This window comes from Pleurodeles waltl, chromosome 4_2 (genome assembly GCF_031143425.1).
Source record: "Pleurodeles waltl isolate 20211129_DDA chromosome 4_2, aPleWal1.hap1.20221129, whole genome shotgun sequence".
In the NCBI taxonomy this organism is placed as follows: domain Eukaryota; kingdom Metazoa; phylum Chordata; class Amphibia; order Caudata; family Salamandridae; genus Pleurodeles; species Pleurodeles waltl.
This window is the reverse complement of record NC_090443.1, coordinates 1,027,278,087-1,027,300,058: the sequence shown is the minus strand read 5'-3', so window position 1 is coordinate 1,027,300,058 and position 21,972 is coordinate 1,027,278,087. Positions and strand designations below refer to the sequence as shown.

At 47.1% G+C, this 21,972-nt stretch overlaps 1 protein-coding gene across 4 annotated transcripts in view; it reads right to left on the bottom strand.

Moving 5' to 3' along the window:
* The window catches only part of PITPNM1 (phosphatidylinositol transfer protein membrane associated 1), a 317,763-nt gene that overhangs the window by 73,449 nt on the left and 222,342 nt on the right, over positions 1-21,972 (bottom strand). For 3 of the 4 annotated variants that reach the window (XM_069232915.1, XM_069232914.1, XM_069232916.1), the window contains exons 8-12: positions 20,652-20,756; positions 14,825-14,886; positions 8,463-8,698; positions 7,812-8,001; positions 7,364-7,471 (exon numbers count right to left, since the gene is read on the bottom strand). In XM_069232915.1, coding sequence (XP_069089016.1) covers positions 7,364-7,471; positions 7,812-8,001; positions 8,463-8,698; positions 14,825-14,886; positions 20,652-20,756 — 701 coding nt within the window. The remainder of the gene's footprint in view (positions 1-7,363; positions 7,472-7,811; positions 8,002-8,462; positions 8,699-14,824; positions 14,887-20,651; positions 20,757-21,972) is intronic. The other variant, XM_069232917.1, reaches the window with a different exon arrangement.

Below are 21,972 nucleotides of genomic sequence, written 5' to 3'. Positions count from 1 at the left end.
CAAGAAAGGGATGATGCCTTAGCTTTGGGCATGGGTGGGTTGACCTTGTCTTCTGGGTAATTTAGGCTTTCTGCAGAGGTCAGTGAATCAAAAACACTGGGAAGGCTGGAGCAGGGGCAGTTAAATGGTAGGTATATGGATATCATGATGCTAATTGTTACAGCCTTACTGGCCTTTCAGCGATACCAGCATCTTTGTTGAATCCCTCAGTGAGAGAGAGGAAGAACTTCCCACAACATGGCATAAGGCTTCCGATTGGGTTGGAGGAGGACACATCAGAGGATGGGAGAAGGACATGCAAGGGGAAGAGGTGAAACCATGCCAGGTCACAAAAGCTGGATTCCTCAGGCAAGAGAGAAGGTGTCTCATTGGATGGGAGGAGGTACTCACCCCGAGATGGGAGGGAGGACCCATCATGGGATGGTGTAAGTTTGGGCTCACCATGGGGGGTGAGGGGGGTCACCATGGGATGGGAGGGAGTTTGCTATGGGGCTAAGGAGATTCACAAATCTGGAACATTTCATTTGCTTTAGTTTTTATTTGGGGGCTTTAATAAGAAGCCCCCCTGGCATTATTGACACAAAACCTTGTGGTTTAGCGTTATCAGTGCCTTCCTACGTGAGTCATACGGATCTTCAGGTTCATAATTATCTCCATCCAACATTTTTCACTCTGCCTTGACTTTTGAAGGAGCTTTTACAAACATTTGCTCTCCTCTTCTTTATATTTTTTTTCCGCTGACTTTTTGCTCCAGTCAAGTCAGTGGTTACTCACTAGACATGGCGCCAAGAAAATCTAGTGCTGAAGTTAATAATCCAATTGCCTGGCGAGCAGGAATGGCCATCTTTTTTCAGGGCAATTTTAAGGCTTTGTAAGGAAATGCCTCCTTGGCATGGTTACCCCCTGACTTTTTGCCTTTGCTGATGCCAAGTTATGATTTGAAAGTGTGCTGAGGCCTGCTAACCAGGCCCCAGCACCAGTGTTCTTTCCCTAAAACTGTACCTTTGTCTCCACAATTGGCACACCCTGGCATCCAGGTAAGCCCCTTGTAACTGGTACCCCTGGTACCAAAGGCCCTGATGCCAGGGAAGGTCTCTAAGGGCTGCAGCATGTCTTATGCCACCCTGGGGACCCCTCACTCAGCACAGACACACTGCTTGCCAGCTTGTGTGTGCTGGTGGGGAGAAAATGACTAAATCGACATGGCACTCCCCTCAGGGTGCCATGCCAACCTCACACTGCCTATGGCATAGATAAGTCACCCCTCTATCAGGCCTTACAGCCCTAAGGCAGGGTGCACTATACCACAGGTGAGGGCATAGGTGCATGAGCACTATGCCCCTACAGTGTCTAAGCAAAACCTTAGACATTGTAAGTGCAGGGTAGCCATAAGAGTATATGGTCTGGGAGTCTGTCAAACACGAACTCCACAGCACCATAATGGCTACACTGAAAACTGGGAAGTTTGGTATCAAACTTCTCAGCACAATAAATGCACACTGATGCCAGTGTACATTTTATTGTGAAATACACCCAGAGGGCATCTTAGAGATGCCCCCTGAAAACATACCCGACTTCCAGTGTGGGCTGACTAGTTTTACCAGCCTGCCACACACCAGACATGTTGCTGGCCACATGGGGAAGAGTGTCTTTGTCACTCTGTGGCCAGGAACAAAGCCTGTACTGGGTGGAGGTGCTTCTCACCTCCTCCTGCAGGAACTTTAACACCTGGCGGTGAGCCTCAACGGCTCACCCCCTTTGTTACAGCGCCACAGGGCATCCCAGCTAGTGGAGATGCCTGCCCCCTCCGGCCACGGCCCCACTTTTGGCAGCAAGGCCGGAGGAGATAATGAGAAAAACAAGGAGGAGTCACTGGCCAGTCAGGACAACCCCTAAGGTGTCCTGAGCTGAGGTGACTCTGACTTTTAGAAATCCTCCATCTTGCAGATGGAGGATTGCCCCAATAGTATTAGGGATGTGCCCTTCTCCCCTCAGGGAGGAGGCACAAAGAGGGTGTAGCCACCCTCCAGGACAGTAGCCATTGGCTACTAACCCCCCAGACCTAAACACACCCCTAAATTCAGTATTTAGGGGCTCCCCAGAACCTAGGAAACTAGATTCCTGCAACCTAAGACAAAGAAGGACTGCTGACCTGAAGCCCTGCAGAGAAGACGGAGACACCAACTGCTTTGGCCCCAGCCCTACCGGCCTGTCTCCCCACTTTGAGAGAAACTGCAACAGCGACGCGCTCCCAGGGTCCAGCGACCTCTGAAGCCTCAGAGGACTACCCTGCATCTAAAAGGACCAAGAACTCCTGAGGACAGCGGCCCTGTTCCAAAGAAACTACAACTTGCAACAAAGAAACAACTTTTAAAGGACTGCACGTTTCCCGCCGGAAGCGTGAGACTTTCCACTCTGCACCCGACGCCCCCGGCTCGACCTGCAGAGAAACAACACTACAGAGAGGACTCCCAGGCAACTGCGACCCTGTGAGTAGCCAGAGTTTACCCCCTTGAGCCCCCCCAGCGACGCCTGCAGAGAGAATCCAGAGGCACCCCCTGACCGCGACTGCCTGCTTCCAAGAACCTGACGCCTGGTAAAGACACTGCACCCGCAGCCCCCAGGACCTGAAGGATCCGACCTCCAGTGCAGGAGCGACCCCCAGGTGGCCCTCTCCCTTGCCCAGGTGGTGGCTACCCTGAGGAGCCCCCCCCTTGCCTGCTTCGCTGAAGAGACCCCTGTATCTTCCACTGAAACCTATTGGAAACCCGACGCCTGTTTGCACTCTGCACCCAGCCGCCCCCGTGCCGTTGAGGGTGTACTTTTTGTGCTGACTTGTGTCTCCTCCGGTGCCCTACAAAACCCCCCTGGTCTGCCCTCCGAAGTTGCGGGAACTTACCTGCTGGCAGACTGGAACCGGGGCACCCCCTTCTCCATTGAAGCCTATGCGTTTTGGGCACCACTTTGACCTCTGCACCTGACCGGCCCTGAGCTGCTGGTGTGGTAACTTTGGGGTTGCCCTGAACCCCCAACGGTGGGCTACTTTGGACCCAACTTTGAACCCTGTAGGTGGTTTACTTACCTGCAAAACTAACAAATACTTACCTCCCCCAGGAACTGTTGAAATTTGCACTGTCTAGTTTTAAAATAGCTTATTGCCATTTGTGCCAAAACTGTACATGCTATTTTGCTGATTCAAAGTTCCTATGATACCTGAGTGAAGTACCTTTCATTTGAAGTATTGATTGTAAATCTTGAACCTGTGGTTCTTAAAATAAACTAAGAAAATATATTTTTCTATATAAAAACCTATTGGCCTGGAATTGTCTTTGAGTGTGTGTTCCTCATTTATTGCCTGTGTGTGTACAACAAATGCTCAACACTACCCTCTGATAAGCCTACTGCTCGACCACACTATTACAAAATAGAGCATTAGAATTATCTCTTTTTGCCACTATCTTACCTCTGAGGAGAACCCTTGGACTCTGTGCATGCTATTTCTTACTTTGAAATAGTACATACAGAGCCAACTTCCTACAGGCTTCTTTCTTGATGCAGAATTCTGGACCGCCTTCTCACACGCTAAGCCTGATACTAAAGCCTCAGATGTCCAATTAGTAAAGGTAGATGTTGGAGGAAAAGCCTCCCTGATTGACCGAACACGGCTGTGCAACTAAAGGCTTTATTCTCCAACCTATCCCTTGGGACGCAAGTCATGATAATCCCCTAAGACACAGGGCAGTCTGAATTTCAGTAAAAGCTTGCTTCCTCAAGACATTTTAAGTCATGTGATGAAAGACAGTGTAGATCTCTGGGCAAAGTATTTGTAGAATGTGCACTTTCTAACAGCTCATCATTTATTTGACAGCTACCATCAAAGTTCAAAAGAGGACCCAATAGTTTTTTAAACAAACTACAAAACATAAGGATATGTCTCTAACTTGTAATCCTAGTTCTCTGTCAAGGGCAAGTGACTCAATATTCTGTGATGATTCTGCATGGTGTTCCAGACTACTCAGAGAAAGTTTCCTTGTGATGAGCCAGGTTCAGATGTCCTATGTCCTACATCAATTTCATCCATCCCTGATTGCTGAGTGAATACATGATCATGGTATTAATCTAACCAGGTGAGCACCGAGCTGTCTTAAACTGCTGATCAAAGGACTCAGAAGTAACCTTCAGCATGTATAAGTGATACAATGATTTCACTTGAGGGCCACAGCCCCAGTATTTGTAGTAAGTGCCATATTAAAGAGGTATTTGTCAATGCCAGACCTTGCAGCATCTTATAGCTGTAATTTCTAAAAAAAACAATGGGGATCTGGTTAAAAGGCCTTGGAGCACAATGTATACCTTTGTTGCTCCACTTGACAGAGCCTCCTGGAAACTTTAAAATGGATCAAAGGCAATATCCGTGAAGGGGATCTTGCATGATGCAGGCACAGTACGATCTAAAGAGATCTCTCTCCCTCCTTTCATGGTGTTTTGCGTCTTCTAGGAATGATTACTGAAGTTAATTTACAACTCTCCAGGACATGGTTTCTTAGCCTTGGAATAGGTGTTGCTTGTGGAGTGCCCTCTCCAGATCCCTGGCAAATGTGATTAGATGGGTCTATACCCTTCTGCACGCATCAGAGGGTACTCTGAGAGACCTTCTGAGGAACACAACCTTTAAGGATGAAGTAGGTTTTTACACTTTTAAGAATAATCTTGATATCGCTTTAGGGAATTCTCAATGCACCGTGTCCCACTTGCAATCAAGAACATAAGCACAATTAAAGTTGTTTCTGAAAAACATGAGAGCCAGATTAAGCTACGCAAGGTGATTCGTAATTATGTAAAGGGTGGGTATTACACTATTAAACAACTTTAAAAAGCATTGGGCGGATATAATGGATAAGACTGGAACATGTAATCTTCAAGATTCAAAACCTAAAGCATGTATTATTCATCTGCCCCTGTAAGACAGTGTTTGAAGCGAGGAACAGTTTTCTAAAACCTTTGTGTTTTAAATATAGCGTGTTAAAAATTAATGATTCGATTGCTTTAGCAAAGTCACCCCCTCATGAATTTGTGTTTTATAATTTGTATACATTTTTAAAGCTTTTTTATATATGTATTAGCAGGAACCAAATATGGAGTTTTGTTATGTCCTATATGAGTCTCTTAAATAATTATTTATGATTGTATGTATTGTTGATCTCAAAGATCTAAGTCAATGAACTCATTTTGATTTGGTTTGGTTTGTGGAGTGCACCTTTTCTCCAGAGTACTATGGCGCAGACATATTTCTGCTTATAGGCACCAAACCTTGTTTTCCTTCTCACAACAACCCGCCTCGATTGTCAGAGGGACTAGGAACAAAAGATGTCTTCTCTACGAGCTGTAAGAGTTAGAATACCAACTTAATGGCATGTCCCTAAATGTTGATGGCTTGGGACACTGTGTGCCTGGACACCAAGGGCAGATGTATCAGGCCTTTTTGCATTCGCAAACGGTGCGAATGCCCGTTTGCGAATGCAAAAATGCCTTTCAGTATTTTTTAAAGGCATTCGCAACGCAAATTTAAGGAATCGCTAAAATAGCGGTTCCTTAAATTTACGATCCTGTTAAGAGAGTCGCAAATTGCGATTCTCTAAATAAGAAATCGCAAATAAGGAGTCCTTACTTGCGATTTCTAAACCACATGTAACAAGCAATTCCTTAATGCGAATTGGACATTAAGGAATCACTATTACCACCAAGTTGAACTTTGTGGTAACCATGTGCAAATTAAAAAAATGCATTAAAAATGCATTTTTAAAATTGACATGTAACGCACACATGCCCCTTTGGCATGTGTGCGCCTTACATGTCCTGCAATATTTTTTTGGGGTGCAGCAGAGGGGGCCTTAGGCCCCCAGCACCCTGGGGTTTTGCATTTCCTAAATTGCGAATTCCAGTTAAGAATTCACAATTTGGACAATGCAAAAAATTTGCAAATATGGGCCTAAAGGCCCATAGGTGCGAATGGGGTCTGTATCGCAATTTGCGATACGGTAATAGCATTTGCGATTTTTAAGAAATCGCAATTACCGAATCGCAAATATGATACATTGCATTTTGCAAATCAGAAATAGCGATTTCTTAAAAATCGCTATTTCCGAATCGCAAATGCCTTTTTTGTTACATCTGGCCCCAAATCCCTTTCATGCCTACACCTTAACGTCAAGCGTAATGGTGTCCTTTTCTTCTGCATCAAGCACCTTTGTGAAAGACATTGACAGAGGGCACTCTGATATCTAAGCTTGTTATTGATCAATCCAAAATTTACCCCTTGTTCTTTTTTGTTTTCTTTTCTGGCGTGTGCAAGGCTTGTAGGCAGCATCTTTAGAGTCTTTCATGAGTGGTGGGGGCCATCTGCAGCCGGCTCAGACAAGGATTCAGACTGTTACTGAAGGAAAATACTTGCCCAACATTCACTTTGTTCTGGAATATTTTCTTGCATACAAGACAATGTAAGAGTGGCTTCCAGAAAGGCACTGGATCTAGTTGCATATGTATCCTATTCGGACCATCTTGCTATGGCAGGGGTCCTTCACAAACAGTGATGGTGTTGGATTCCTCTCTTTGGAGAAAATGCTCTTATGTCATAACTCTACATTACAAATAATACCAGAGGATGAGGAAAGACATTACATAGGAGCTAAATCTGATGAACACATCCACAGAATAGGCCGAAAGTGAGAGCCCAGTGTTCAGATAGCCAAAGTGCACAGAGCGAAAGGGTAAACTGCCACTCGGCAGCCAGAGATGCGCCCTTTGAGACGCAGAGGTCCGCATGGGGCTACAAAGGAAACTACAGATTTTCTGCTTGTGAAAATGCTTGTTTTAAAAAAAGTAGAAAGAAAGTTAAGAGGCTGCTGTATTATTTCAAGGTTTAATTGGTTTCCTTCAGTCACAAAAGACAGAATGAGCCTTCAAATAGGGAAATAAAAATGCCCTTTGTATTGTGCTCTGGGATCCCATCTACAGGTGAAGTTGTTAAAGGTTTGTTATGCATTCTCCAGTCTAAACCCATGTAGACTTCAATTGTACCCTGTGCTTATTTATAGGTTTGTCTGTAAACTCTTTCTAAATAAATCAGTGAAGACTTGTAGCAGTCCCCAGCCCTTGTGCATTACAGAGCTAACCACTTCTAATCTTGAAGCAGAGATCCTGATTCTGCAGAAATCTTACAAGTCTGAAGCATCTCTACTTGGCCATGATTCCAGATGCTAACTGGTCAGTGAACTTTCTCAGATACATGGAAGTAGGGAGAGCTGGTCACACAGGGAATCCACCACACTTTGAATGAGAGATTTACCATGTGATGAGGACTTACCACGCTCCCCCTGCGGCTGCTCCCTCGGCTGCTGGACATTATGGAACCACTGTGACACAAGATGTCAAAAGCCAAAATCCCTCCCACACAGTCTCCAATAAGAACCACCTATGAGAGAGGGCCAAGGAAGAGAATTACACGAGAGAGGAAATACTTGCATACTCTAATGCAATATCGCAACTCCTCTGCAAATTTCTCACCCACACCGTCATCAAAGCCAGGATCCCCAATTAATCACACATTGACTCAGCAGTCACACCATCCTGAGAGCTGGCACTCAAAAACATGCTGTATAGCTTATACAACTCCCTGCAGTAAATCCTCAGACACCATGACTCTGTCTCAACCAGTTACATTCTGACATCACCCCTCCAACTCTGTCAAAGAGCATGTGTTACACTTTCACAGGTCACCCTACACTGACCCCCTGCTGGAGGGGGAGTCTCACCTGCCCGCAGAAGCCAGTGCCTTCCCTAGATTTCAGGAAGTCGTGGTGGGCCTGGTTGACGCGGGCGATGGTGGCGGACACAGCGTTCTGGTAGTGCACGGAGGACGTGGCCAGGAGTGGTAGTGCAGCCAGTGGGATGTGATCCTGGCTACTGGACAAGTTATCAGTGTCATAGCTGTATGGACTCAGACTGCAAGAGAACAGGGGGCGAGAACAGAAAGTGGAGTGAGGATCAGAGGAGAAGGGGACCGTGGAGAAAGACCATGAAAAGAAAGCGAGCAAGAACAAGATGGGAAGATGGGGCAAAAGCAGTGGGCAGAGAAATGGAGAGGAAACCAAGAGGGAAAGTAAGAGGAGGAAAATTGGATGTAAAAGGAAGACAGAAATAGAAGTGGTGGAGAGAAGAAGCGTGTAGAGGGGTAACAGGAGTGGTGATGAAGAGAATCACATTAAGTGAAAGAAACCAGACAGCCGAAAAAGAGAGCCTTAATAAGAGAGGTGGATATAAAAGAAAGGAAGGAGAAGAAATAGATCAGAAGGTGGAGAGGCATGATGGAAAGAGGAAAAATGCTATCAACATTGCAGCTCCCTTCCCGTCACCATCAGCTCCCCACCCGCAATGATTCCATGGATAGCCAAAATGGTGTGTACTTGGAGACGAGGGCGTAGGCCTCGGCGCAGATGGGTGGGCAGGGTACCAGACGCAGGGCGATGTGCCCGAGGGCTTCGGGGAAGTGCATCCTCATGACCCCGTCAAAAGCAGCAGACAGGGTGTGGACATCTGCCTGCTTGGATGCTTGGTCACCACCGCCAAGGTCTAAGATGTTTCCGCTGTGCAGGATGAGGAAGAGAGCGTGGATCTCACTGAGGCATCGTGGAGAGCCGTCCTGCAAAGAGAGAAGACACGAGATAGGGAGCAAACATCAGCAAGAGCAACAATAAAAAGGCAATGGAGCAATCATCGACACGAGGAAAGAGATTGAAAAGAGTGAGAAGCATGGACAAACACCAGCAAGGCATGGGAACAACAATCAACAAGAGGAAGGAGACTGCGAGGAGCAGGGAAACATCAGCAAGACAAGTAAAAAGGCATGGGAACAATCATCTACAAGAGGAAAGAGACTGTGAAGAGTGAGGAGCAGGGAAACATCAGCAAGACAAGTAAAAACGCATGGGAACAATCATCTACAAGAGGAAAGAGACTGTGAAGAGTGAGGAGCAGGGAAACATCAGCAAGACAATTAAAAACGCATGGGAACAATCATCTACACGAGGAAAGAGACTGTGAAGAGTGAGGAGCAGGGAAACATCAGCAAGACAAGTAAAAAGGCATGGGAACAATCATCTACAAGAGGAAAGAGACTGTGAAGAGTGAGGAGCAGGGAAACATCAGCAAGACAAATAAAAAGGCATGGGAACAAACATCTACAAAAGGAAAGAGACTGAAGATTGAGGAGCAAGGACAAACATCAGCAAGACAAGTAGAAAGGCATGGGAACAAACATCTACAAAAGGAAGAGTGAGAAGCAAGGACAAACATCAGCAACACAAGTATAAAGGCATGGGATCAATCATCTACAAGAGAAAAGAGACTGTGAAGAGTGACGAGCAGGGAAACATCAGCAAGACAAGTGAAAAGGCATGGGAACAATGATCTACAAGAGGAAGGAGATGTCGAAGAGTGAGAAGCAGGGACAAACATCAGCAACACAAGTAAAAAGGCATGGAAACAATCATCTACAAGGAGAAGGAGACTGTGAAGAGTGAGGAGCAGGGACACACATCAGCAAGACAAGTAGAAAGGCATGGGAACAAACATCTACAAGATGAAGGAGATGTCGAGGAGTGAGAAGAAGGGACAAACATGGGCAACACAAGTATAAAGGCATGGGAACAATCATCTACAAGGAGAAGGAGACTGTGATGCGTGAGGAGCAGGGACACATATCAGCAAAACAAGTGAAAAGGCATGGGAACAAACATCTACAAGTGGAAGGAGACTGCGAGGAGCAGGGAAAGGATCAGCAAGACAAGTAAAAAGGCATGGGAACAACAATCAGCAAAAAGAAGGAGACCGTGAAGAGTGAAGAGCATGGAAAAACATCAGCAACACAAGTATAAAGGCATGGAAACAATCATCTATAAGTGGAAGGAGATGGCGAAGAGTGAGGAGCAGGGACAAACATCAACAAGACAAGTAAGGCATTGGCACAATCATTTACAAGAGGAAGGCGACTGCAAAGAGCGAGGAGCAAGGAAAGGATCACCAAGACAAGTGAAAAGGCATGGGAAGAGTCATCTACAAGAGAAAAGAGACTGCGAAGAGCAGGGAAAGGATCAGCAAGACAAGTAAAAAGGCATGGGAAGAGTCATCTACAAGAAGAAGGAGACTGCTAGGTGTGAGGAACATGGTGAAGTATCAGCAAGACAAGTAAAAAGGCATGAGAACAGTTATCAACAAGAGAAAGTGTAAAGCAAAAGCCTCTCCTTATATATACAAGCATAAACAGCTTTATTTCCATACCTGCTTGGCTTCCTGCAAGTGCTGTGCATCAGGTGGAGCGTCACTGAGGAGGGTTGGGGGCCAAAATACTTGCGCATGTAAATGCACAGCCCTGAGGCATGGTCGGAAATAACCTTTCAGCTACACTAAATTGAGGGCCACCTACACTCACCTGTTTACCACTGCAAGTCTATCAGCACCTAGGAAAGAGGTTACCCTTTCCAGTGCTTGTTGGTGTTCTGTCTGAAAGTGTCTGTTGTGATGCTCACAGCTGCCAAAGTAAAACCCCTATGAGCAACACTCAGTTAGCAAACAGGAACATAAACAGGACCGCAGGACCAGCCAGAAAAGTGCGCTAATAGCAAATTATAAAGATAGAATAAAACACCGGACACAAATAGGACACTTGGAGATGGTTTTTGTATCTCTAGGCACCCAACTTCCTACCTCCTGGGTAAAGGTTTTTAAGTGAAACAACAGTCTAAGGGAATTGTTGTGTTTGACAACCTCAGTGTTATTATTTGTACTGCTAAATCCCAGTGTGCTAAATGAGAGAATCTGTCCACAAAGTCCCTGGCTCAGTTTGCATTCTAAGGGACACATCTCAGAAGTTACATCTTCACTTCTTCGACCTACGGTTCATCTGACCTCCTTCCTTTGATCCACAACCACTCAAAACCTATTTAAAAGGCTGGAATCAACATTATTCCCACCTCTTCACTTCGGACTAATGTCCCTTCACCCCCCTTATGTAGATTACATTAAAAGGTTCAGCGCTTCAACCCTGACCTCAACATGACCCTGAACCCTAACAACTAACCCTAACCCTATTTCTCACACTTGTTGGGACCTCAAAGTTATAACCAACCCTGACAGCTCTCACTTCAGCCCGAGCTAACACTCTTACCCTCACAACATCAAGACATGCAAGAAGGGAAGCAACCTTGTAAACAATCCATTCAAGGGCAGCTCTGCATTAAAACTTGAATGAAGTGGCTGGAAGGTAAATCCTAGACCACTGAAAATTATTTAAGGCATTACCCTTAAATGAACTCCAAATTACAAAATGAGTGCACTTATTGAGGAAAGCTAACCCTATATATTAAACTTTTTTTCAGCATGAGTGTTGTATCTTTACAATGGGTAAGTAGTGTGTTGTTTACAAATGAATATTGCTTGATTACATTTTAACGAGGAAGGTGGTGGAAGGGAGGGTTTGGTGTGCCCTCGATGTACAGTGATGTGTGGGCACATGGCTAAGGCCTCTGTGTGCCATGGGCTTCCAGTGGCAGCTGATCCTGGAAGGGTGGCAGCCCGCTCCTGTTCATGTTACCGCTTGCACCCGGAAGTATTAGCAATAAGGAGAAATTGAGGCTCAAACTATTCATTTTAAAATCTTGCTCTGTAATTGCAGGTGACCCCATCCCACTCCCAAGAACCTGTCCCTTTCAAGTGCTGCTTCTCCACTGGCCGAGCACCACCACACCCATGCTGACCAGGAGCAACCTTGTAATCTTCTCTTAATTAATGAGGGCATTTAAATGCCCTTCTCCTCCAGCCTTGTGTCCACTTCTGCTGCCCCACACCACTCCTTCACCCACCCAGGTGCCCATCATCAGCATGCTACTGTCAGACCCTTCCAGCACAGGACAAAGACCTCTCCTGGCCCACACTGCACACCTCACTTCACTGTCACCCCTGCCTGTAACAGGAGGTGTCTCTACAACTTGTTGTACTCTGAAAATTCCAACAATTGTGGGGTTGCCCAAACACTAGGTCAGAAGGTGCATTACTGATCGACAACGAGCCGCAAAGGGTCAACATGCACCATACAAATGTATGTTACGGATAATGACAGAAGGTCAGGACTCGCAATGTGATGCATTATTGTGGCCAGTACAACAGTACAGCCCAAAGGTGGAGATCAGACTGAGCCTCTGTGCCTTCGCTGCACTCCATCACCACCAGTGCAATGGTCTGGTACCCAGAGATGTTTGCAGCAACGCAGGCTGAGTATTACTGTGTGCCCTGAAGCAGGCCGTGAATTCATATGAGCACGCGTCTGAAACGCATAGTGGTAAATCTTGAGAGCTGATAAGCTGCTAAACAAGGGCCCAAGTAAGACATATCACCTATCAGGTGGATATTCCAAGCGCTCCTACCAAGGAAAATAAAACTGTTTATGTATGTTTCATGCACAATATATGTTTTTTTGTGCCAAGTTCTATACTAAATGAACAAGCATAAGCAAAGCTGAAAGACCTGCCTTATAACAAGCTACATCTTAAGTGACGTGTTTTGTGTTTTATTGTGGAACGACGAGTGGGTGAATGGATGCTTCCGTTCATCTGCCGAGTCATCCATACAGCCATCCATCCCCTCAATAATTCATCATCTGTTCACTCATGCCCTCCACCTAACATTCATCTATTTATCCTTCCGCAAAACTACACACTAATCAATGGTGCCTCTGTTAAAGCGCCTTGAGCCGACAGGCCCCATGTCTCTGCGTGGGCACCTGAACCTCCCCTGCGGATGGATGCATCCTAAACTTTACTCATTTACAGAGGGGCACCAGGAGTCAGAGGCAGGGTGTATCAGTGCAGGCACTTGTAGGACTGCCCCGAAACACTGTCACCAACTCCAGGAGTTATTCTCTTGGGAGGGTTAAGTCTGGCTGAGACCGACATATGACCATGGCAGGGCTCCCCTGCTTTAACTCTGGAGGGACATAGACTCCCCCATGTATGGTCCATAAAATGCTAGCCAAAAGACCCATATTGGTGCCTGCACCATAAAAAGCCGAGTTTCCCTCATTTTACAGCAAACCCCTTTGATGCGTCAGTGGAGGTCAGAACACATGCTGCTTAAGAGAGGTTTCTATAAGGAACCGTCTGTGAAACAAACGTGCACAATGAGGCACAATTTTTTGTTCTACCCGGGGGTTCATGGGAGAATGTTAGTAATTTGTTGCAGTGCTTAATTTGAGCCAGTGGTTTCCGGTGCTCGGCACAGGCTCTTAATTGCCAACATCAGCACTTATGGCAGTCTTCCACATGGTGGCGCTGCCTGTTTAATTCAGAGATTAGCATAACAGTTGTTAATAATTCAATATACATTCATAATTATTAATAACCGCAGACAAAGCCATTATTATAGCGCTGCACCTGGAATAGTCTGAACAGTCACCCTTGTGGGAGTGTAATGGTAAGTAGCTGTGTTGGTGCTGCCATTGGCTGGAACAAGCTGCAGTGGTTCTTTAATAAGGGCTTCTGGCACCTTTTTTTTTTTTTTACAAGTTAAGCAGAGATTTGCTCCCTATTGTGAAGCGTTATCCTCTGAATCAGTCCATTCGAGTTGATGGATAACTGCATTGTCCCTTTGGCAGAAAGGAGTGGCCAAGAGTCCTCCCCACTGAATGAAAAGCCTTTGGACAATGTCAGCTTTGAAATCGAACAGAACTATCTTTCAGAAGATTCTCCCACTCAATTCTACCTCCAAACCCGACCGCCCAGCCCTGCCAGCTGCAGCTCATAGGAGCATCTGAAGCTCACAGGGGAGGTTTAAAATTAGCCAAGCTGTCACCTACTGTCAGCCCTCCAAGGTGCCCCCAGGCCATGCAGCTGTGGGTGGGCAGGGAGCTGATGAAAGAATGTTTCAGCTTCACTGGCACTGCCCGCTGCAGGCACATACAACAGAAGCATGCCAGGGTCAGGGAGGCAATGCCAAAGAGGAGACTGTGCCAGCCAATTCAACACGTGCCACACAAACAAAATGCCTACCTAGAGTATAAGCTAGGAAGTGAACTAGAACAACTTCTTGATCACATTTATGAATAAAATGAAATGTTTTGCATTTTGATGTAGTGTTTTTCATTCAAAAACACGTTTTTCTTAGAGAATATCTAACAATTACATTATAGATCATGTACATACTTATTTAATCCCACTTCAAGCGTTTGTTTATTAACCTGATCAACCTGCCCTCAGCTTTCTTTCCAAGATGGAAAGGTTGAAGGAAACAGCCCTGTAGATCCTACCAGCTGCGACCACTCCTGGGATCAATGCACCTCATGCACGGATACTGAAGTACTCCTCCCATAGGGGCGGGCAAAACATCTAGTACCCAACCAGAAAGAGGAATTCTGTGGTGGGCTGGGCCAAAATGTGACTGACACTTTGACCAACCAATGGCTGAAGGAGACTTAGGAGAAAGCGAGAGCAAGTGAGAAAAAAATAAACAAAAGTGCTGACTACGTCTAACAGAGAAATTCACAAAATGAGATTGTGTGCAAAAGTAAAGTAGTGAGAGGCAGCAAGAGGTGCGAAAGAGAGGAATTAAGAGATGTGGAAGGAGTAGACGTGCACAGGAGAAGTGTGAGAGAAATAGTCATAAATAAGAGGGAATATATCAGTGAGAATGTGAAAGGCCAGCCTGAGGCGTGACAGAGGGTGATGAACAGAGGTAGAGAAAGGACAAAGGCAGCCAGAACCCAGGGTAAGAGCATCACCTCCAGGTAGCCCGAAGTCTGTAAACCATCACTGGTGAAGCTCTGTGACGCGCCAGAGGCATCTAGAGAAAAAAACAATTGTTTATTTCAGAATGCAGCACTTCTCAACTCCCCTCCCCTCTGTGCCCTTTTCCTTCAACTGTTACCTTCATTTTTTTCACAATTATGTGTGTGGCACACCTTCTCACATACTTTCCGATGCCACCACCACCAACTTACACAAACAACATTCTACAGGATACGATATCTTATACAGATTGTAGAGCGCACTATCACCCAGGAGGGTATCCTGGCACTGAGCAGGAGTGAGTCTAGGCACACCTAGCGCCTAGTGGCACTCGAAAAGCTAGGTCTTCAGCTTCTTGCAGTGTTCAAGAAGTGAGGAGGACGCTCTTATGTGTAGCAGGAGGTCGTACCACGCTTTAAGAGCAATGTAGGAGAAAGCTCGACCACTGGATCTGGTTTTCTGTATGCATGTGTGTGTGCACGTTGGATGAGCGGACGTGTCTGGAAGGTTTGTGAAAGCAGATGAGATTGTTAAGGTATGCTGGGCCAGTGCTATGTAGTGCCTTGAAAGTGTGGGTAAGGAGTTTGAATTGTTCTCATTTGTGAATGGGGAGCCAGTGCAGCGTGATAGGAGTGCGACATCGGAGGTTGAGAGTTATTTTGGCTTCTGAGTTCTAAATGGTCTGCAGCCTTCTGGTGAGTTACACAACTCTCACCCTCCCTTTACTCTCCAAGAGCTCCCTGCCTCCCCATTGCAGACATTGCCTGAAAGACAGGATTCTGAAGCGGGCAGTAAGATGGGTTGGGGCACCATCAGTCACTCACTATCCTTCTCAAAACTGTTCATGAGTTGTCTCTAAGTTTTAGCCTACAAGTGTGTCATCAATAGCTGTCATGTCAGGGAAAAGTGGCGGGCGGGGCTGGGAGGGTGGGCCACAATAACAATATATAACAAAACAAAAAATAAGTTACCTGCCTCCCGACGCATCACCGTTCTTCTGCTCATCTGGCTCCACTGCAGCACGGGCTCCCAGACTCCCCTACAGCCAATCCAGACACTGCTCTCATGATGCTGGCAGCATGAGAGAAGAGCCAGAATTGGCCTGAGTACCCTCGATTCATTCAGTAACTTATAACATGGAGGAATCTGCAGACTTCTGCAGGGGCACCGGCACTGTGGCAAGATAGCTGGTAAACACGCCTCTGCTTTCGAGCAAGTGTGAGCCACGTGCTGGTGCATTGTACAAACACTACTCTAAATAAGGTGGCATCGTTGACGTTTGTCGATGAGCAGGTAGTGAAACTGGCACAGCACGCCAACTTTAATCCTTCCAGAACACAGAAGGATAACAGCACAGGTTTATTTATTTAATCCTGCAATCTGTATCCCTGGGATTTGTGCTCCCAGTACCTGTAACCCTCTGAGGTCTACTGATTAAATGTCATTTTAATTTGAACTTGCATTAACGCCTGTACGGATTGGTGTATGTTCCCCATGCACCATAATCCAAGCAGAGATGGGCACTGATACATGACTGATAATTCCAATGCACCATAATCAAAATAGAGATGGGCACTGATACATGACTGATAATTCCAATGCACCATAATCAAAATAGAGATGGGCACTGATACATGACTGATAATTCCAATGCACCATAATCCGAGCAGAAGTGGACACTGATACATGACTGACGCTTCCAATGCACCATAATCAGAGCAGAGGTGTGCACTGATACATGACTGATGCTTCCAATGCACAATATTCAGAGCAGAGGTGTGCACTGATACATGACTGATGTTTCCAATGAGCCATAATCAGAGCAGAGATGGGCAGTGATACCTGATACTTCCAATGCACCATAATCAGAGCAGAGGTGGACACTGAAACGTGACTGATGCTTCCAATGCACCATAATCAGAGCAGAGATGGACACTGCTACATGACTGACAGTTTCGATGCACTATAATCAGAGTAGAGGTGGACACTGATACATGACTGACGCTTCCAATGCACCATAATCAGAGCAGAGGTGGACACTGATACCTGATGCTTCCAATGCACCATAATCAGAGCAGAGGTGGACCCTGATACATGACTGATGTTTCAAATGAGCCATAATCAGAGCAGAGGTGGGCACTGATACATGACTGACAGTTTCAAAGCACTATAATCAGAGGAGAGGTGGGCACTGATACATGACTGATGCTTCCAATTACCCATAATCAGAGTAGAGCTGGACACGGATACCTGATGCTTCCAATGCACCATAATCAGAGCAGAGATGGACACTGCTACATGACTGACAGTTTCAATGCACTATAATCAGAGTAGAGGTGGACACTGATACATGACTGACGCTTCCAATGCACCATAATCAGAGCAGAGGTGGACACTGATACCTGATGCTTCCAATGCACCATAATCAGAGCAGAGGTGGACCCTGATAAATGACTTATGTTTCAAATGAGCCATAATCAGAGCAGAGGTGGACCCTGATAAATGACTGATGTTTCAAATGAGCCATAATTAGAGCAGAGGTGGGCACTGATACATGACTGATGCTTCCAATGCACCATAATCAGAGCAGAGATGGGCACTGCTATATGACTGATACTTCTAATGCACCATAATCAGAGCAGAGGTGGACACTGATACCTGATGCTTCCAATGCACCATTATCAGAGTAGAGGTGGACACTGATACATGACTGACGCTTCCAATGCACCATAGTCAGAGCAGAGGTGGGCACTGATACATGGCTGATGCTTCCAATGCACCATAATCAGGACAGAGGTTTGCACTGATACATGACTGATGTTTCCAATGAGCCATAATCAGAGTAGAGATGGACACTGATACCCGATACTTCCAATGCACCATAATCAGGGCAGAGGTGGACACTGATACGTGACTGATGCTTCCAATGCACCATATTCAGAGCAGAGGTGGACACCAATACATGACTGATGCTTTCAATGCACCTTAATCAGAGCAGAGATCGCCACTGATATATGACTGATACTTTCAATGCACCATAATCAGAGCAGAGATGGACACTGCTACATGACTGACACTTTCAATGCACCATAATCAGAGCAGAGATGGACATTTCTACATGGCTGATACTTTCAATGCACCATAATCATAGCAGAGATGGACACTGCTACATGACTGACAGTTTGAAAGCACTATAATCAGAGGAGAGGTGGGCACTGATACATGACTGATGCTTCCAATGACCCATAATCAGAGTAGAGCTGGACACGGATACCTGATGGTTCCAATGCACCATAATACGAGCAGAGGTGGACACTGATACATGACTGACAGTTTCAATGCACTATAATCGGAGCAGAGGTGGGCACTGATACATGACTGATACTTCCAATGCATCATAGTCAGAGCAGAGATAGACACTGCTACATAACTGAAAGTTTCAATGCACCATAATCAGAGCAGAGGTGGACACTGATACGTGACTGACGCTTCCTATGCACCATAATTAGAGCAGAGGTGGGCATTGATACATGACTGATGCTTCCAATGCACCATACTCAGATCAGAGGTGGACACTGATACGTGACTGATGCTTCCAATGCACCATAATTAGAGCAGAGGTGGACACTGATACGTGACTGATACTTCCAATGCACTATAATCGGAGCAGAGGTGGACACTGATACGTGACTGATACTTCCAATGCACCATAGTCAGAGCAGAGATAAACACTGCTACATGACTGAAAGTTTCAATGCACCATAATCAGGGTAGAGGTGGACACTGATACCTGATGCTTCCAATGCACCATAATCAGGGTAGAGGTGGGCACTGACTTATCACTGATGCATTAAATGCGATTTGTATACTTTTCCTTCTAAGGAAACCATGTTAGACCCAAACCAAAAAGCTTGGTCCACAGTTAGAAAGTGGGAAGGGGACCGAGCAGCCAGACAGGATCTGGTTATCATCTAGAGAACAGAAAAACACAAAAAGAAGAACTGCAAATTCAGCACAGGGGTCACGAGTAGACAAGACACAGAGGCTTCCGTACACCACAAGCCTCTTGGCGCTCTGCAGACACGGGCTGAGCCTGATGAAGGGCCTTAAACACACCATGACGGAGCGTGCACATGGGAGACATTATGTACAAACCTCATGAAAGAAATAGTGTACCAGTCCTGGCTCTATTACAAATGCTCATAGGGAGCAACAATGTGCTGACATGTATACGGGGGTGTTCAGTAATGAGAACATTGTGCAGACTAGGGGAGGCTGTATACTGATAGGAACAGTGCATCTGATTATCAGTACTGTTCACTGATGGGTACTGGCATTGATTGGACTACTAAGGACTGTCGCTTACTGGCCTATATGGGGGCTAGAGTCCTCGCTCTTGGGAAAGATTCCTCCCTACCACATCACAACTCACCCCTTGTTCCAGGGTTTCTCACCCTCTTCAAGGACACTCCTTCTGCCATGCGCTTTGAATGCAGAGTGCACTGATGTCACAGGGGGTTGCGTGCGCTTGTTACAAATGCAAAAGACATTGAATTACTTTCCTAGCATTGAAACATCACCACTTCTGTAATCCATGACCACTGGTCTACGGTAAACACTCTGTTGTGATAAGTCTGTTTTTACCCCTTTCTGTCTAGGGCGTGGTTTGGCCAGTAACACTGGGGGGTGGGGGGGGGGTGGAGTTTCAGAATTCCCAACAATGTTGCTGGCACATAGGGGGTCATTCTGATTTCGGCGGGCGGCGGACGCCGCCCGCCTGGCGGGAACCGCCAAATGGCCGCTCCGCGGTCAGAAGACCGCGGAGGCCATTCTGACTTTCCCGCTGGGCCGGCGGGCGCCCGCCAAAGGAGCACCCGCCGGCCCAGCGGGAAAGGCCCTGCAACATGTAAGCCGGCTCCGAATGGATCTGGCGGTGTTGCAGGGGTGCGACGGGTGCAGTTGCACCCGTCGCGATTTTCACTGTCTGCATAGCAGAGAGTGAAAATCCTGCTGGGGCCCTGTTAGGGGGCCCCTGCACTGCCCATGCCACCGGCATGGGCAGTGCAGGGGCCCCCAGGGCCCCCACGACACCCGTTCCCGCCATCCTGTTCCTGGCGGTGAAAACCATCAGAAACAGGCTGGCAGGAAGGGGGTCGGAATCCCCATGGCGGCGCTGCAAGCAGCGCCGCCATGGGGGATTCTCCCAGCCGGGGGTAATCCGGTGGGAAACCGCCGGACCCGGCTGGGCGACAGCGGCTTAACAGCCGCGGTCGGAATACAAAAGGAAGCACCGCCAGCCTGTTGGCGGTGCTTCCGTGGTCATCCACCCTGGCGGTCAATGACCGCCAGGGTTGGAATGACCCCCATAATGTTAAAATACGTTATACGACAAGCAGGGCACGGAAGAGAGGCTCATGGGGCAGCGGAAAGGGGGAGGACTACTGAGTGGTTGATGTACTAAGTGAGAGAAAACATAATGTTTTGTGAAATAACTAACATTTTTGAAGTCTTTCCAAACACAGAGTGGGACACCACACCATCACCGACCGAAAGCACTTGTACCCAACTATTTACCACAAAATACATTCATTGAGGCAGTGTAGCACCCCAACACCCCCTGAAGCTATGGCCATGTCTCTGAACACCCCAACAATCCCAGCACCCTCACTTCCTGTGCACGTGGCCAACAGGAAGACCTCAAAGTTTGTCCTTCTTCTATCCTTACTGCTCTCACCACTGTCTGCGTGACTGAGGTCCCCACTAAGACTAGCCACGGACCTGGGCTGCCCAAGCAAGGTGCACCTAGTGTCTGTCACTCACCTGTACTGTCCTCGGTGTCGCCGGGAGCGTCGTAGGTGTCCAGGAAGTCGTTTGAATTCCATTTTGTGATTTCTTTGGGAAACACCTCGTCTGTGTCAGAGAAATCTGTGTGAGTGACAGGGTGGGTGGGAGAAGAGAGGAAACAGGGGAGCAAAGTGTGAGCTCAGAGACAAGAAGGAGACGGATGTCAGACCGAAAAGAGTGAGTGCGCTGGGGAAGTTGTCAGTCACAGACAGAGATACAGCATGGTCAGAGAACCAGCCCTCAGTCACAGAAAGACACAGATGCAGCACTGTCAGGGCACCAGCCCTCAGTCACAGAAAGACACAGATGCAGCACTGTCAGGGCACCAGCCCTCAGTCACGGACAAGAGACACAGATGCAGCACTGCCAGGACACCAGCCGTCAGTCACAGAAAGACACAGATGCAGCACTGTCAGGGCACCAGCCCTCAGTCACGGACAAGAGACACAGATGCAGCACTGCCAGGACACCAGCCCTCAGTCACAGACAAGAGACACAGATGCAGCACTGCCAGGACACCAGCCTTCAGTCACAGAAAGAGAAACAGATGCAGCACTGCCAGGACGCCAGCCCTCAGTCATAGACAACAGACACAGATGCAGCACTGCCAGGACACCAGCCCTCAGTCACAGACCAGAGTCACAGATGCAGCACTGTCACAACAACATCCCTCAGTCACAAACAAGAGACATAGCAGGGTCAACACTATGCTGCCTGGACAACAGGTCTCAGTCACAGACCGGAGACACACATGCAGCACTGTCAGGACACCAGCCCTCAGTCACAGACAAGAGTCACAGATGCAGCACTGTCACGACAACAGCCCTCAGTCACAGACGACAGACACAGATGCAGCACTGCCAGGACACCAGACCGCAGTGACAGACAAGACATAGATGATGCACTGCCAGGACATCAGCCCTCAGTCACAGACAAGAGACACAGATGCAGCACTGCCAGGACATCAGTCACAGACAAGAGACACAGATGCAACACTGCCATGACATCAGCCCTCAGTCACAGAAAGAAATACAGATGCAGCACTGTCAGGACACAAGCCCTCAGTCACAGACAAGAGACACAGATGCAGCACTGTCAGGACACAAGCCCTCAGTCACAGACAAGAGTCACAGATGCAGCACTGCCAGGACATCAGCCCTCAGTCACAGACAAGAGACACAGATGCAGCACTGCCAGGGATCCAGCCCCCAGGGACCTAGAGACACATGCAACTCTGTCAGGACACCAGCCTTCAGTCACAGAAAGAGGCACAGATGCATTACTGTAAGGGCCCTAG